The 16,521-nt window shown below is 31.7% G+C and overlaps 2 protein-coding genes across 4 annotated transcripts in view; one reads left to right on the top strand and one right to left on the bottom strand.

The window, feature by feature from the left end:
• LOC113511033 (phosphoinositide 3-kinase regulatory subunit 4) overlaps positions 1–3,537 on the bottom strand; it is a 33,087-nt gene extending 29,550 nt beyond the window's left edge. For 2 of the 3 annotated variants that reach the window (XM_026894598.3, XM_026894599.3), the window contains exons 1-6: positions 3,207–3,537; positions 2,745–2,925; positions 1,973–2,143; positions 1,176–1,364; positions 623–711; positions 94–303 (exon numbers count right to left, since the gene is read on the bottom strand). In XM_026894598.3, coding sequence (XP_026750399.2) covers positions 94–303; positions 623–711; positions 1,176–1,364; positions 1,973–2,143; positions 2,745–2,925; positions 3,207–3,298 — 932 coding nt within the window. In that variant the 5' untranslated portion in view covers positions 3,299–3,537. Of the gene's footprint in view, positions 1–93; positions 304–622; positions 712–1,175; positions 1,365–1,972; positions 2,144–2,432; positions 2,580–2,744; positions 2,926–3,206 lie in introns of those variants that run through there. The other variant, XM_052903226.1, reaches the window with a different exon arrangement.
• Positions 3,538–3,817: 280 nt separating this feature from the next.
• On the top strand, positions 3,818–15,229 carry LOC113511151 (stromal membrane-associated protein 1). Its single transcript, XM_026894754.3, has 5 exons — positions 3,818–4,032; positions 8,591–8,721; positions 9,046–9,224; positions 10,086–10,191; positions 10,556–15,229. The coding sequence occupies exons 1-5, from the start codon at positions 3,915–3,917 to the stop codon at positions 11,243–11,245; spliced, it is 1,224 nt and encodes a 407-aa protein (XP_026750555.2). The 5' UTR covers positions 3,818–3,914; the 3' UTR covers positions 11,246–15,229.
• Positions 15,230–16,521: the final 1,292 nt, after the last annotated feature.

Raw genomic sequence — 16,521 nt, 5'->3', positions numbered from 1 at the left:
GTCATTATTACTCATAAAGTTATGTTTTCCATCAAGAAAGAGTAAAATAAACAGGAAATTTTAATAAGTAGTGCTTTATAATCTTCAAAATACCTGCCACGTGCTTCGTCTAAGTACAATTCTGCACTTCTCCTGTCCTTAGGATTCCGTTCTGTCATCGAGTGCAATAAATCACGCAGCCGGGGATCGGCTCCTTCTTTCAAGGTCATTGTGCTGGGTCGCTCTTCACCGCTTCGGTACGCCAGTAGACCTGGTAAATCTAGTGCTGGGGTTCCATCGTTCCAGAGCTCTAAAAGTGCACAACTGTAAGAAACAAAGTTTTTAATTAACCAGATCTATCAACTCCCAGATCTTTATAGTGTAGCGATGTAGTAGGAATATGTGTCACTCTTTCTCATGGATTCTCCAACTACTTATCTAGTAATTGTAACAAAAAAACTCGAAATAAAACCATAACACCAAATCGTCTGACCAGCATAACAATATTAGGATAGGCCTACTCATACTAAATAAATATATAAGGTTTTGTTCAAAAATATTCCATTGAAAAATTGTTACTCTTCTATTTTCAAACTAAACACTAATGTCACAAAAAATTTAAAATAATTAAAAAGAATATTACCCAGCTGAAAATATATCCATGCTCGGGACCAGTTCACCAACTTTGCATGGAGACTCGTTCAACAAAAAACCACCGGCTTTATCATCTCCCTGTAAAAAGCAATAATTAATACTCTTCAGTTTTTCATTGTCAGTCATGATATTCATCACTGAAAACAAGTCAGTATTGTGATGGGTTAAATAACTATTTTATTTTTTACTTGTACATATTATAATAAAATAGAAGGCCTTTTACATTTGCTGGTGGAATATGGTCGGAATTGCAATCAGAGATTGTGAATTCTGGGGGATATGCCTTTATATGATGGTAATATTAATGTTATACTCAGTCAACCTGGCAGTCGCAATACTAAACGCCTATCTATGGGTAAATCTATGGTTAAAGATTTAAGACATTCCCTGTAAGTCTGGCAAGTCAGCCAGGTGTACTGAAACCTCCACAAAAATTAGAATAAAAAAATCTTTTACTTAGTTTGCCCAATATTGTATGTTCTTTTTTCTTAGTTCACCCTTAAAGAATTTGATGTGAACATAAATTCTATGGTACAACTTACCACAGTCCTGTTATGTGGATCTGGAGCCCGAACGAATCTCTCCGGAGCTACGTAACATAGCCTCCGGCGAGATGTGTCAAAGAAGTAACTGAAGTCTGCTGGGTTGTCATCAGGTAAAAATGTGGGTTTGAAGGATGCAATATCAGTTAGTAACACCCACAGCCAGGATGTGACCATTATATTTTCCAGCTAAAAAAAATTAATCAAAAATAGTATTTAATTTAAATAAAAAAAGAAAAAAATAATTAAGAGTGCTCATAATGAAGTATGGAAATTATGTGTCAATGTTCAAAAAGAATTGAAGCATTTCAATGTATCTTTATATGTAAGTTAGTCATACAATATGTTGCATATAAATATACCACTAAAAACTTTGCGCCCACTTCATGTTTTACTTTAGGATTTTTCAAATACTTTTTTGCCATCAAAATCCAAATTTTCAGTGTTAGCTTAATAAGTACATTATTGCTTGATTAACATTTTAGTTCATATGTAGAGCACTTTTAAAATAATCAATCAGATATGTTGAAAATTCTTAATTTCTTTTAAAAAATGATAAACAATTGCAACACAGAAGCAAAAATTATAAATGTTTTAATCTATTTATTATTTGTACCAATATTGGACATCACAGACTGTCAATTTAATGGGCATAATGGCCTAATTGACCTGTCTCTTTATTCTCACCTATCATCTCTCACAGATGCCCCACCAACATACCATTCCATTATCATCTATTAACCATTTATTAGCATCTAGTAACCGTATTAAAAGTTTGCAAAACATTAAAAACCAACCTTAATATCCCCATGGCATATACCCAGCTTATGCATACGATGCAAAGCATACAACACTTGGAAAGTTATCCATTTCTTCTCCAGCACTGTCAGGAATGGCCTTGTTGACATACGATCATAAACACTGTATTTACAATACTCTCGCATTAATAAACCTGCTTTGTCAGTGAGCTGAAAATAAAGTTTAGTCTTGAATTAATTCACAAGTCTTCAAATTCGATGTTCCTTTATTGTTTTAATTATCAGAGGAAAACCTTTGTGTGGGTTACTTTATCTTGTTTATATAAATGTATGTTTAGTAATAAACTAATTAAATCTATTTAATAAGCTTGGAATATTGACCAACACATCATATATACAACATATAACACACACATATAATATGTCTCATTATTCACTCAAATAATAATTAAATATTGTGTCCCACAAAAAATTTACTTCTATTGGAACAAAACCTTACCAAAATTTTTGTCTTAAAATTAAACAACTGAACTGATTTTGTTAAAATTATTACAAGACCAATCTTTAAATATATCCTTTCAAATAATAAAGAAATCCAAATTCGATTAAAAGGAAGGAAGTTATGAGGTAACAAATATAAAAAAAATAGAATGGAATTGAGAACCACCTCATTATTAAAGTCAGTTGAAAATTATACTTGTCATAGAGCTAGTATGTACTGGCTAGCTATATGCTATCTGATAAATTGATAGGTAGATAGATAAACTCATTGTATTGCTATATAAACATGTTCAATTTAACCAGTACTTACCACAACTCTCTGGAATGGTAAACAATTAAAAGCAGATGCAAGTTGTTCTTTTATTTTTAATATTCTTTCTTTGTGTTCAGCCAAAGGAAGTGATGGATCATGTACAGCAAATACTTTCACCACAACAAGTCCTTCTTGTGAGCGAGCTCGCGCCACTTTGAGAAACCTTGTGGATCCCAAACTAGAAATAAATATTGCATTATAGAGAATTAATATCAATATAAATAACATAAATAAAAAAATATATAAATGGTCAAGGGATGGGCAGCATCCCAGTTAGGCTTTGGTGATGTTTTAAAAAGGATGCTGCTACCCATCCCTCCATCATAAGCTCCCTTAGTCGCTTCTTATAACACCCGCTAAGAGGCGGTTTAGAGGTGGTTATCGACAATTAAATGTTATATAGGTACAAAATTATGCATCAGTGTACCAGATGACTGACAAAAACATAAAGACAATTACCTTATATCAAACTTTAAGTCCACATGGTCATTTAGATAATGTTCCACCGGGTATATTTGTGACGGAGCAACACCTACTAGTTGATTGCCCATTATTTAATAATAAAAATAACACATGGAATTATAGAAAAATAATACACAGTAATTAGATATAATTTTGAAAATGATAAGGGAACGTCCAAATGTTTTGTATAAGTTTCATAAACGTTTCATTCTGTTCACTGTCATTAAACAAAGAAAGATTTAGAAACTGCGAAAAAAATATTTAATAACAATGAAATAGGTAAAATGGTAGACGAAAATTGAAAATACAATACAATAACATACAATGACAAGTTTTGATTTGACAAATTGACAGCTGTCAGCACGACCGTTTCTTCAAGTACTATCTTTAATCGATGGTTCGTCTCCATCAAAGATTTTTTTGTCTCTCAATTATCTTCATTTAAAATAAAATATGGTTTACCTATATTCGGTTTATGGAATAATTATACATTAATAGATAGTTTGAAGATTTTATAATATAAATAGGTAATATACATTTAAAGACATTCCGATTGTTTCATAAACAAAATAATGACAAAAATGACAATACACCTCATCAATGGTCTGTCAATTTCGTCTATGGTCTCTCTCTTTCCTTCAACAAACAAGCATTCCACCCATTTTTATTGAATTTCATATCGTTTGCAAAGAATAATTCACAGAGATGACTTCGAAAAGTGAAAAAGATCGCGCTAAACAAATCCAGGATCGATGTCAGAACATATTAATGCAGATGTTAAAGGATGAGGACAACAAATATTGTGTAGATTGCGATGCGAAAGGTACGATTTTTTCATTCGTTTTATTGTTTGTTCAGTGGCTTATTTTTAATTATACGTACACATATTATGATGTTAAAGAATATATGAAACATATATTTAGTTTTGCAATTATCAAACATCAATAACAATGCAAATGTGGATCTTCGCCCAACAACGATCTGTAGTACCAAATTTATTCAGTGACTCACTGGTCCTCTAATAATTATCTTGTTATTGACTCAATATTAATATATGAGCCTATTACTGCCTATCAATCATCAGTGAACACTATGGCCATAACAGTAACTATAATGCATAAAACATGTTACTATTTTTATACATTTTTCTTTAATAATTCTAAAGCATTTAATATATATATCGTACTATTTGTAATAACTATTTCTTAGTAAGCTTCCATTGTGCCATATTTTTTTAAGGGTGATTATAGAATTGTAGCTCTGCCTGTGCTATGAGTATATGCTGTCTATCACTATGTACTAGTAAGTAATGCTAAATGACTATGAAATCAAACCCATTTACCCAATATGAGAAATTGATCAGAATTTGATGATAGTACTCAAAGGACGGAACTGGATAGAGATTGAAAGAGTATATTATTTGTAATGGGGCTGCTAGTCCCCATTAATAACAATCTTTTCCCCTCAAATTTAGACTTTTAACTTGACAACTGAATGTGACATGTTATTAAAGTATTTGTTGTTTTTAAGGCCATATTTCTGTATGAAAAATCTTCAATTTTGTTAGTAGAACACAAAATTCAGTGTAACCTTGTATTACAAATCTGAAATCAAAATCACATCTTTTTTTATATGTTTAACATGACTAAATTCTGGAGTAGTATTACTTTCAAATTAAAGCAAAGTTATAAACATAAGTGATTGCTTTAATACAAATTGGTTTTATCATAATGCCTAGTAACTTTCATACTACCAAATACAATGATAAGATAAATATGATAATGAACATATGAATAACAATAACTGTCTTTACAAATGAATGTTTATGGATCTGTATAGTGATATCAAAGAGGATAAAACTTATGTTTAACAATTTGTATCTCTCAAGTAATAACTGCAATAAGATTGTCTTTTATGAAACTTAGAATGGCAAAATGCTGACAGATCTTTTTTATGTACTAACTAGTGATCTGGCCTGGCTGTATATGGTTATATAGAGTTTACGAAAATAATACATAGCCTATGTTTTTCACATATAATGTATTTGATAATGTGTTTATGTATGCTTTATATATATGAAAGAATTTTTAAAATCAGCTGAGTTGTTTTTAAAATAAACAATCAAATCTTCTCTTTATATTATCAGTATAAATGTAAATTTGCTTCACTGTTCAAATACAAAAATAATAAAACATAGAGAAACGAAAGCAAGATAACAATCGCATACAGTATAATAAATTTCAAATCACTTGTGCTATGTGTGAGTATTTCATGGCATGTTGTAACCAATGTTGTAAACATATGTAAAAAAAATGGGGAAAAAATAATTATCTCCTTTATTTATTTATTTATTTACTTATTACAGGAACCCTATTTCTAGTTAGTATATTGTATGGTGGATGACATTTTATTATAATTTACAAATTATTATAAAGTATTTATAATAAACTTATAATCTAGTTTTTTAAATCTACTAAATTTTTTCTTCTTTTTTATGATATCGGGAATTTTAATATATATCAAAATTTCTCTTTTTTTTATTTGTACCATTGACTTTAGAATTTTTATGTTACTACTGTATATTACCAAAGGAAAGGGTTTTTTTCTTAACTACGTTCTAAAAGTTGCTAATTTTTGGGTGAATATTTCACTAATATTACCAACACTTAATATTTTTACAACATAGGAGGCAAACAAGCATGCGGCTTATCTGATGGTAAGTGACTACCACTGCCCATGGTCAGTCATATTTTACTAAGTGTGTTATGCTAAGAATAAGAAAAATGGTGGTTCAAAACTCTGTTGCAAACAAATTATAATAAAATTTACTTTACATTAATATAACACCATCTGCTTAAGATTAAATTAAGTAGTTTCTGCAAAGTAAATGTCATTATGATAAAATATATTGAACCCGCTACCGTAATGTTAAACTACCACGCCACAGAGGTCACTGTACTATTAGTGTCAACCTTACCTTTTTAATCCCCCTGGTTTAACATTTCATAGAAATCGATATAAAGTATATTTGCACAATTGATCATAGTGTGCATTTCATAACATATGTGTGCAATTCAACCTTGTAACAATTAAATATAACAACCCAGCACAAGCATATTATCAATTTCGTTTACCTTTCAAAATTATTATCAAGGTTATTTCATAGCGTTCATATGTCGTTTATAGAACTGTCATTTATAAACCGATTTTGAAAATACTTTTGTTTTCTAAGAGGATATACTTTCAGATTGACCCTATAGACATATTGATTATATATAACTCAGCTATTAAGTTTTATTTGAGAAATCAGTTCAGGGTATGATAGAGCTAATATACCTGAAGGAGGTAAAAGCTTTTAAAATAATAATAAAAAAAAACTGACCGTTACTGACTATTGAACATAGGCCTCCCTCTTAAACAAGGATTTTCCCAGTAGTTGCTTGGCAACCGTAGTTAGGCTTTTTGTGATGTTTTAAGAGGGACGTCGTTGCCCATCTTTTGACCATTAAGTTCCCTCAGCCGTCTATTACGACATCCACGGGAAAGGAAAGGGTTACCATTCTATGCCAGAACCACACGGCAAACCTAACATTAGTTATATTCAAATATCTGAAAACGCCCCCAAATATGTAAATGCTTTATGTGATAATATCATATCCATGTGGTGATATATTACAATACACATATATTTATATTATAATACAATATGTCTGGATGATAATGGAATGGTAATCCCGGCTGACGCCAGTGAACCGTGATAGGTGAAGATGAAAGCAAATCCGTTAGCAGTTAGAATTTCACAATAATTAAACAAGATGGTTTCCAGGGGAACCACGTAGTGGTTGACCTGACAGGAGGGTATATTGCTAGCAGTAGGATTTATTAACCCCATTACAATACCATAATACAATGTGTCATCACAGATATTGTTGTGAATAGCTTCTTACAACAATCTAGTCATTCCCTCGTGGGAAAGGCTATTGTTACTTGTTCTGAACTGTGTGTAAATATTATAGCGGCGTTAATGTAGCGTAATCGTTAGGTTTAATTTTCGGCACTCTAATATCATCAAATTGTATTATATCGCTATAACTTTTACTCGCGACTTCATACACATCACCAGTATATATTGATTAACCGTAATAAATAGTAGTTTTTACCCCTTTTCCATCCCATATACTTAGTACGTGTATACCAAATTTTAAAACGATCGGTTGATTGAACACCAAGAGGTATATAGGTACAAACTCACTTTTATATTTATATATCGGTACCGTTTTAGTAAGGATTGCATTGCAACCGATAGTTTGGAATATACCAAACGTAAATCTTGTAAATACGTACTTATATTTTAAATTTCGAATTTAGAGCAGACAAAAAAAGAAAAAAACCACAACCGCGAATTGATTGTTAATACAATCAATTCGCGGTTGTGGTTTTTTTCTTTTTTTGTACTCGTTGCATTCTTGATTAAATCATTGTTTAGATAATTCATCTTGTTAGAAATAACTACGTATTAAGATATATTTAGGTATATAAATAAATATTAAATGCTCTTCGTTGGTTAGCGCATTACTTCAGCTATTTTTTTTTATGTTTATAATAGAATTAAGATTAACAATTTATTTTTAAGAAAGGAGGAAAGCAATTAGAAATTTAAACAGGACAGTGTCTGTCTGGTCACCTAGTTCTTACTAATATTATAAATGTGCAATGTAGTTTATTAAGAACTAGTGACCCGCCCCGTCTTTGCACAGGTGGGTGCACATTACATCACATTAGAAACCTCTAAATTTATCTGTGTTTTTCTACTATATTATGCTACCTATTAAAAAAACCGCATCAAAATCCGTTGCGTAGTTTTAAAAATCTAAGCATACATAGAGACAGACTGGAAGCGACTTGGTTTTATACTATGTAGTGTTAATATTCTTGGCCCCTTAACTAGCAAACAGCTAAAAAAAGGAAGAAAAAAAGGGCTGATGAAAAATTTAATATTACACATAATAAAATACTTATACCAGAGGGAGACTTTGTACAAAAGTCGATTGCTTGGGTACCTCTGTCCCATTCGTGTTTCAACCGTGAAGCAGTTGTATTTGCATGGCTGTGTTTCGGTTTGAAGGGTGGGATATGGCGTGCATTGACTGGGTACAGAGGAATAACACCTGAGTCCTCAGGAATGGCAACGCATGGGGGGTATCATGGACGAAACAGTATACTCTGTTATGTCCATGGTACTGCTCATGTCTATAGGTGACGGTTACCACTGTCCATCAGTTGGGCCGTCAGCTTGTTTGCCATTCTAAGTTGTATAAAAAAAATTTTGATTTTACTTTGTTTAAACACATCTTTTGATAATCCTTTTATTATAATTGCAGGTCCCCGGTGGGCGTCATGGAATATAGGTATATTCTTATGCATCAGGTGCGCGGGCATCCATCGGAACCTTGGCGTGCACATCTCTAAAGTGAAGAGCGTTAATTTGGACTCATGGACTCCGGAGCAAGTGGTAAATATTATACATCCCAAAATGTTACAACTATTTGTAATGCAATGAAAATGGCAATCAAGCACATATTCTGCAAAATGGTAAAGAGTCACATTAATCTTTTGGCATAAACACACAAAATACAGACAAATTTGAAACTTTCTCTTTTTGAATTTCATTTTAAAATGGTTTTGTAAACATAATCTTTCAATATATAAGATTTTTTTTCAATATATGCTATTTTTATATAAAAAAGAGGCAAGGCAAATAAGCATACAGCCTGCTTGATGCTAAAAAATTGCGTTACGTTTGCGTACTCTGAAGAAATTTTAATATCAACTCCAGGTATCTCTACAACAAATGGGCAACTCCCGTGCGCGGGCAGTGTACGAGGCGAACCTGCCTGACTCGTTTCGACGACCGCAGAACGACTCCTCGCTAGAGGCTTTCATTCGCGCCAAATACGAGCAGAAGAAATACATCGCCAAAGAATGGGTGCCACCGCCCACGCCCAAAGTCAACTGGTTAGTAATTCATCATAGAATTATAAAGAAATTTCAGAATGGAAAGTGAAATGGCTGGATTAACTGAATATGGAAGCTGCGTCCAGTATGTATCTTATTACATAAGAAATACAATCCAAAATACATTCGATTTTTTTACATCTCTTCTTGCAATATTCCTTTGTTGTTTAGTACAAAAAAAAAATCAATAATTACAATTTAAAGTTGATCATGATATTACGTCAACGTCATTTTTATTGATGCTATTTGGAGTAATGGTATTCACAATTAGTAATCCGATGAGGCTTCGCATTAGTAGATAGAATTTTCGAAAATCAATACTTACAATAAAAAAGTTCCAACCGACTCAACTGATCGGTTACTTTACAGCATTTTATATGTGATTGTTTAGATTGATATAACTTCTGTATTTATGAACCGATTGAAGTAAAATAAACACTAAATGTTAAGTAGAGTAAACCGCAATGCAAAAAAAAATCGGTGGTTTCTGAGCCATCTGTTTTATTTATTGATTGATTACAATTTTTTTATAGATTTAGAAATTGAAGTAATTTGGTGATAATGATTATAATGATTATAAGGCTCTTGAGTAGGTGACCCTGTACAGGCAAATGCAGTGTAGGACGACCCTCCACTAAATGGAGTGACGACTTTAAATGTATTGTAAATAATCAATGGATACAGGTGGTTCAGGACCGTTTTTTATGGCAGTCTATGGGTGAGGCCTATGTCCAGCAGTGGACAGATAATGGCTAACATAATAATGATAATAATGGAATTTATTAGACAATACGCTTATTCGAGTTAATTTTTATATGGTTTATTAACAAAAAAGGCATTAACCTTTTTTTTTATTTTTAGGGATAAAGAGATAGACGAAGAAATGGAACGTCAGAAACGGAAAAAGAAGTCGTCGTCAGGTGTGGGTCCACTGCCTGCACCTACCAGCAGTGATAAAAAATATAATGTAAGTGACATGTACTAGCAAAATAAATATATATTAGTTTTAACTTATGTCTACACTTCAAGTACACTTTAGAATGTAATTCTGCTATCAGCAGTATGATTAAAACTATACTAACTTGAAAAAGATAAACCAGTAAAACAATATTACAGATTATTCCTGAGGACTCAGATGTTATTCCTTTGTACTCTATACATTCACTGCCATATCCCACTCTTCAATGGAATTTATTATATATTTTGGTAATGTTTTTGTTATAATTTGTAACGCCTCAATAATCAATTACAGTCATATTAAATCAGAGATTTGGTAGTAAGATACTAAACAGTGCATTATATTAAAATCTACATAAACATTCATGTTACAGAAATCCGAAGTTATACCAAGCTTACCAAAACCGAAGTCATCAGTGAGTCCGAAATTAGGTAGAAGTACACCCACCCTTCAAGCTGAAACCAAGCCCTCAAATGGCTCTGCAGACCTCCTCGGTTTAGACACAGGAAAACCAGACACCAAACCCTCAAATGATGATATTTTCTCCAGTTTCTTCTCTGCACCACAAGAGAAACCCGTGGAACCTAAACCTGAGGAAGTGAAGCCAGATTTAAAAACGGAAGAGGAGAATTTCTTCAAACAAGCTGCCCCAACGGAGAAGGAAAAATCAAAACTAACTAAAGACAGTATATTAGCACTGTACAGTCAAACGCCATCCACAAATCTAGGCAACCAATTCAATCCTGTCCAACCTGTACAGCAATCATACCCTTTTGGAGGGGTGTACCCTCAGCAACCGTATAACAATATGCCAGCACAAAATGGTATGCAATTTAATCAATTCCAACCTATGGGTAGTCAGTTCCAGCCACAGTTCGGCGCGCCGTTACAGCAACCGTTGCAAGGAACACAGAACTTTGGTCAAAATAACCAGTTCTTCAACCAATCGCAACAGCCTGCGCAACAGTTGCAGCAACAGTTTAGCGGGTTAAATTTAGGGCAGAGTTTTCCTAATGCGTTCGCGCAACCGAACGCGAACGTAGCAAGCAACACATGGCAGTAAAATAATTTTGCTTTATAGATATTTTTACATATATTTCGTGATCTGAAATAGCATGTTTGTTTGTTCGTGTAATGAATGGCATTAAGTTGACATTAACCAACGGCACAGTATAATAGCATTATTGTGTTTACCCACCAATGAATATCAGTAAACATTTTCTTATCAGATATTAGAACACGTGTTAAAAACCGTGCCATTAGTTTGTCTATTTTTATTGTCTGAAATAGATATTCATATAGCTTTTATTGTTGATATGATTGTAATATATTTTATTGTTTTCTTTGTATATAATTTGCTTTTTTATATTTTAAATAAACCCGATTGAATTACGCTACGAACAAACATGCGTCTTTCAAAGATGCATTTGAGACTTATTTTCAATTGATCGTCAAAGATTTTATGAGCCGCGTTGGTAGATATGGCTCTGTGTTTCTGAGTGAGATAAAGTTAGAGATAGTGCTACCTTTGTATTTAAGATATTGCTCGGATTAGACAATATTTACAATTCCTTATTACATAATGCTTATTATTTAACATAGAATTGAAGATATTGTATAATTCAACGTCTTGAAGAAAAGTAGAATCTGGCTTTAGCGTATTTAAAACTAAAAATGCTCAGAAACATGAAAATATTACAATAAATGTGATATTTGTGTAATTATATTATTTTATGATATAAAGAAATATGGCAAGGATTTTGAAGTTTCTATTGCCGGGCTGTACTCTATATTGAGTCTATGGCTCAAGCAATAAACAATTAATATAATAATTTTATTAATACATCCTTTTTTATATTTACTTAAATTAATATTTAAATTGTGTATTGTGGAGTTTTTTTATTTTTCAGTGTTACACTTCAATTGAGAAATAATTTAGCACTTTTATTAACACAATTCTAAATTCATGCACAGACTAAATTGTGTTCGTGATTTGATATATTTTAATTGAAACTTCACGTTAATGTTAAGTAGATAATTTTATTTTATTAATGTGCGTAATCTTAAGCTAGTTACAGACAATTTGGCATTCTATTTTCAATCTTACAAAATTAAAAAAAAGAAATATGTAATAATGCAGAGCGTGGAAAAATGGCGTAATAATAGCTTTTGTTTAGAATTGGTGCAAGCCCATTTACTTCTTACTATTTCAAACATAGAATGGGTTAATATTAAAAAAAAAAAAGAAAATACTGTATTATTTACATAATTATTGTTAAAGAGTATTGCCATTGAAGCTATGTTGGCGCCATTTTGAAAGTAAAATGGCGCCAAAATTTCGTTTATGCAATTTTTTTTTTATTGATTGATCTTATTTGTGTATCTGAGAAAAATCTTGTTCTGGTATTATTAAATATGTTCCATCATTGAACTACAATGGGGGGTCCACAGCACGATCTGCGTTCGAAGTAACTAGATGTACTACTGTAAATAGATAAAGTAAAAACCGATGTCTCGTTAATATTATTTTAAAAAACGTCCCAATAAATAACTGCTAAATAATTACTACCATTTAACATAATTATTAGAGAGTAATTTGTATTGAAAATATCTAAATGTGCGGGGTTTGAACTAGTGCTTTCTCGTATATAGATGACGGAACGTGTTTCTGAATACTTAGTGCGCAACACATTTCAAATAGACTTACAAGCACTGCACATGTGTCACCTGGACTGCAGCCCAGTTGATTCCGACTCAACTTCGTTAGTTCGTTGCATTGCTCTCATTAATGCTTAAATGTACATTACAGAAAATATATAGTGAAAATTTTCCATGTCCCGTGTACTTATCATAAGCGCAAAGAAAACGACGTGTGTATGTTGGGACTAAGAATGATTTTGTACTATCACTACATATAAAACAGTCGTCCCGCTGTCTATCTGTCCCTATGTATGCTTAGATCTTTAAAACTACGCAGCGGATTTTGATGCGGTTTTTTTTTTTAATAGATAGAGAAATTTAAGCAGGTTTATATGTATAATATTATATATGCATAATATAATAGAGAAATACTGATAATTTTAGAGGTTTCTAATGTAGTAAATAAACATTTTTTGCGGTTACATTGCAAACGCATGCTGAACGCTACAAGATAGATCAAAATATCCGTAATGATCAGCATTTGTATCCGTGCTAAACCGGAGCAGGTCACTAGTCAAATATATAAAATTATAGCAATTTATAAAAGTATTGATGGATTTTTAATATTTCTACAATAACTTTTTACTCTGTTTTTTTTTCTGCTAAGTTTTGTACCCTTACATTTTGTAGGTTTATTATTCTATGCATACGATACCACGACCCTTAGGAAGTAATAGCTCTAGTGTATTAAAACTGAATGACTCTGTACCTAGAGAGGAGCGCGTTCAAACCCCGCCCGCTTCGAATTTTTCAATTACAAAAAAAAAAAATATGTAATATTTTCAATAAATTAATCATAATGAGTCTGTTTATTAGACTTATGTACATAGGTATTCAGCAAAAACGATATTGTATAAGACTGTATAACCCGTGTTGTAGTTGTTCGATGTATTTCATAGTAGTTGGTTTGGTCGTGAAAGACTGATGTCTTCGTGTTGTTTTAAACAGGGTGACCTAGTAACGTTCAGTAATAATTTGTCAATTTCTCCCATGAAATAAATGTTGCCACAGAACAAAAATGTAGTGGAAATTGGATTTTTTTGTGCCCATATTTAGACGATTTGTATTTAAAATAAAAATATTTTATTCATTTGTGTTGTATTAGTTAAAATTTTATTTATTTTTGATACAAGTCGCGAATATGGCCACTTGGGCTTATCAATCAACTAGTATATTACATACAAGTGTGTACTAGATTTTTGTTCCGTGATTTCTTTACATATTGAATATTATATATGTTTTAAAACGACTTTATTGAGGCCTATGCACATTACGATAGAGGTATGATATTTACGTGAATATAGTATAATATTTTATATAGTATTTTTCCCCTTGCACTAATTTATGTGCTTTGATGTGAATTAAAAGTGTACTTTGTCATCTTTTGTCTGGCAGAAATATGTAGCAATGACTTCTATACTTTTTACAAATTTTTGTTTTGTTTCCATTTTTTTTATTTTTTTTTTTTATATATATATTTTGTTACAGTTTAGTTATGTTGTTTGAAATATTAATATCAATATGTGATTGTGTTATAACTGAAAGTTTTGATGTGCATAGGCTTTATTCATATGTAGCCGTGTAGAATTTACAATAATTTCATATTTTGTCTAATTATGAATATGACGCATTGATATGAGGGTCTGCGCTGTTGAAGGACGATACACAACGTAGTTTATGTCCAAATAGAAAGTTTGTCGGCTAAAAAGCCGTACAGGTCATAGAATCATTTCGAAATTCCATTACTGTAGTTACTCGGCGCGCTAAGCTTTATATCTGAATGGAAATCTAAAAGAAGCCATCAGATAAAATTACATGTTAACATGTTTTTAATGGGTGATAATGGAATGGTAACACCACCCGCGCTATCGATATACACCGGCGGGGCACCAGTGAAGGATGATAAGTGAGCATGAAGCAGGTCAGTTAGCCCATCGTGACGAATTCAACAAGAATTGTTCACGATGGTTTCCAGGGGGAACCACGTGGAGGTCGACCTAATAAGGCATACTGCTAACAATGGGTCTGTCAAACTCCATTGCTAACAATCCCTTTCCCCCCAATTACATGTTAACATGTAACGTGATTGATCTCTAACAAAGTGTTATATTAATAATTGCACAGAAACACCGCAACACCAACCCGTTTATATTCTGTGGTTAAATATTGTTAAATCCAATTTTGGTGTATTAAGTTGGACATAGTTGAATATGATTGAGTACTAAGTGGTTAACGATTATTGTATAAATTTAAATAGTTATAATATAAAGGGCGGTCATATTGGCTCGAGCCCTTCCAGCCTGTATTTGATTTACATACACAAATAAACTTAATGCCAATAGTAAAATGTTTTCTTTATTTCAATTTTCTTGTGACATTATAAACCTTTGTATTTTTTTTTATGCAACTTACAATGGACAATATACCTGGACAATATAAACTTTTGTAATTTTTTTTTATGCAACTTAGAATGGCAAACAAGCCGACGGCCCATCTGATAGAAAGTGATAACCGTCGCCTATAAACATAAGCATTGCTATACATGTATGTATGTGGCAGTATGTTTGTATTAGTCCTCGGTTTTTGTATGTATTAGTTATGTATAGATACCTGCAAAAAATATATAGATCTATCAGTAAAGCCGATTCTGAGATGTCATTTTTCCAAATTAATCTCTTAATATTTTGATAATTTCAAGAAATTACTATTTTATGAACAATCATATTTTAAAGTTACAATAATTTTGACTTAAATCTTAGAATATTAATTCATATTAGTCATTACAATGAAGATCTCGATAATTTTACACATAGGTAGAAACGGCGTCTCAGAATCGACCCGTCTTTAGTTCGCTAAGTCACCTCAATCGTTTTTCAATTATAAACTCTTTTATCTCCTTAAAAGTTTCATTTCCTACTTCTATCTTATATTTATTAGTTGATTCTGACCATTTTATTCACTAAAAATATTTTATGTTTTGTTAAGACTAGTGGTTTTTACTCAATATATTATATATTAGTATAACACGAATTCATTATCACTAATAAAGCCTATCCAAAACCCTATACGTTCATTTATTTCCCGTCTGTTATAAGTGGCATATTGGGAAATACTAAGTTATTGCTAAATTAAAAACTAAATACAGTAAGTACTATTGTTGTTTAGTTTATCACTAAATAGCTTTATACCTACCTATATGTCTCGTAAATTAATTGCTTATCCAAGCTAAGAACAAAGACATCTAATATTTTTGAATTCATGGATAAAGAAAAAATATATGAAAGGTCTTAAGAATAATAAAAGTCAAAACAATATTTTTTAGAGTTTGATTTTATCTATCTGTATCAACATCACAAAAAATTATTGAATTAAATTGAATGTGTTTACACAATTGTGTTCCTGAAGGTCTATTTTAAATTGGTATACATTTTATCTTTATATAGTGGTCTATTTTATAGCTTTTCTTATTTCTAAAATCTACGTTTAAGAAGTAGTGGGCAAAAAGCTAGTAAAAAAAGAAAACTACACACCGGGGGTCTACCATGAAATAAAATTCCGAATTGTCAGACTCAATTTCGTGTTTTTGTTCATATCGAAATCGGCCCACTAAATGAAGCTTATCTAAGATCGTCCATAATC

This window comes from Galleria mellonella, unplaced genomic scaffold (assembly GCF_026898425.1).
Source record: "Galleria mellonella isolate WM207_F2 unplaced genomic scaffold, CSIRO_AGI_GalMel_v1 utg133, whole genome shotgun sequence".
NCBI classification, from domain to species: Eukaryota; Metazoa; Arthropoda; class Insecta; order Lepidoptera; family Pyralidae; genus Galleria; species Galleria mellonella.
Note: the sequence above shows the minus strand (reverse complement) of the source record. Positions and strands in the feature narration are given on the sequence as shown.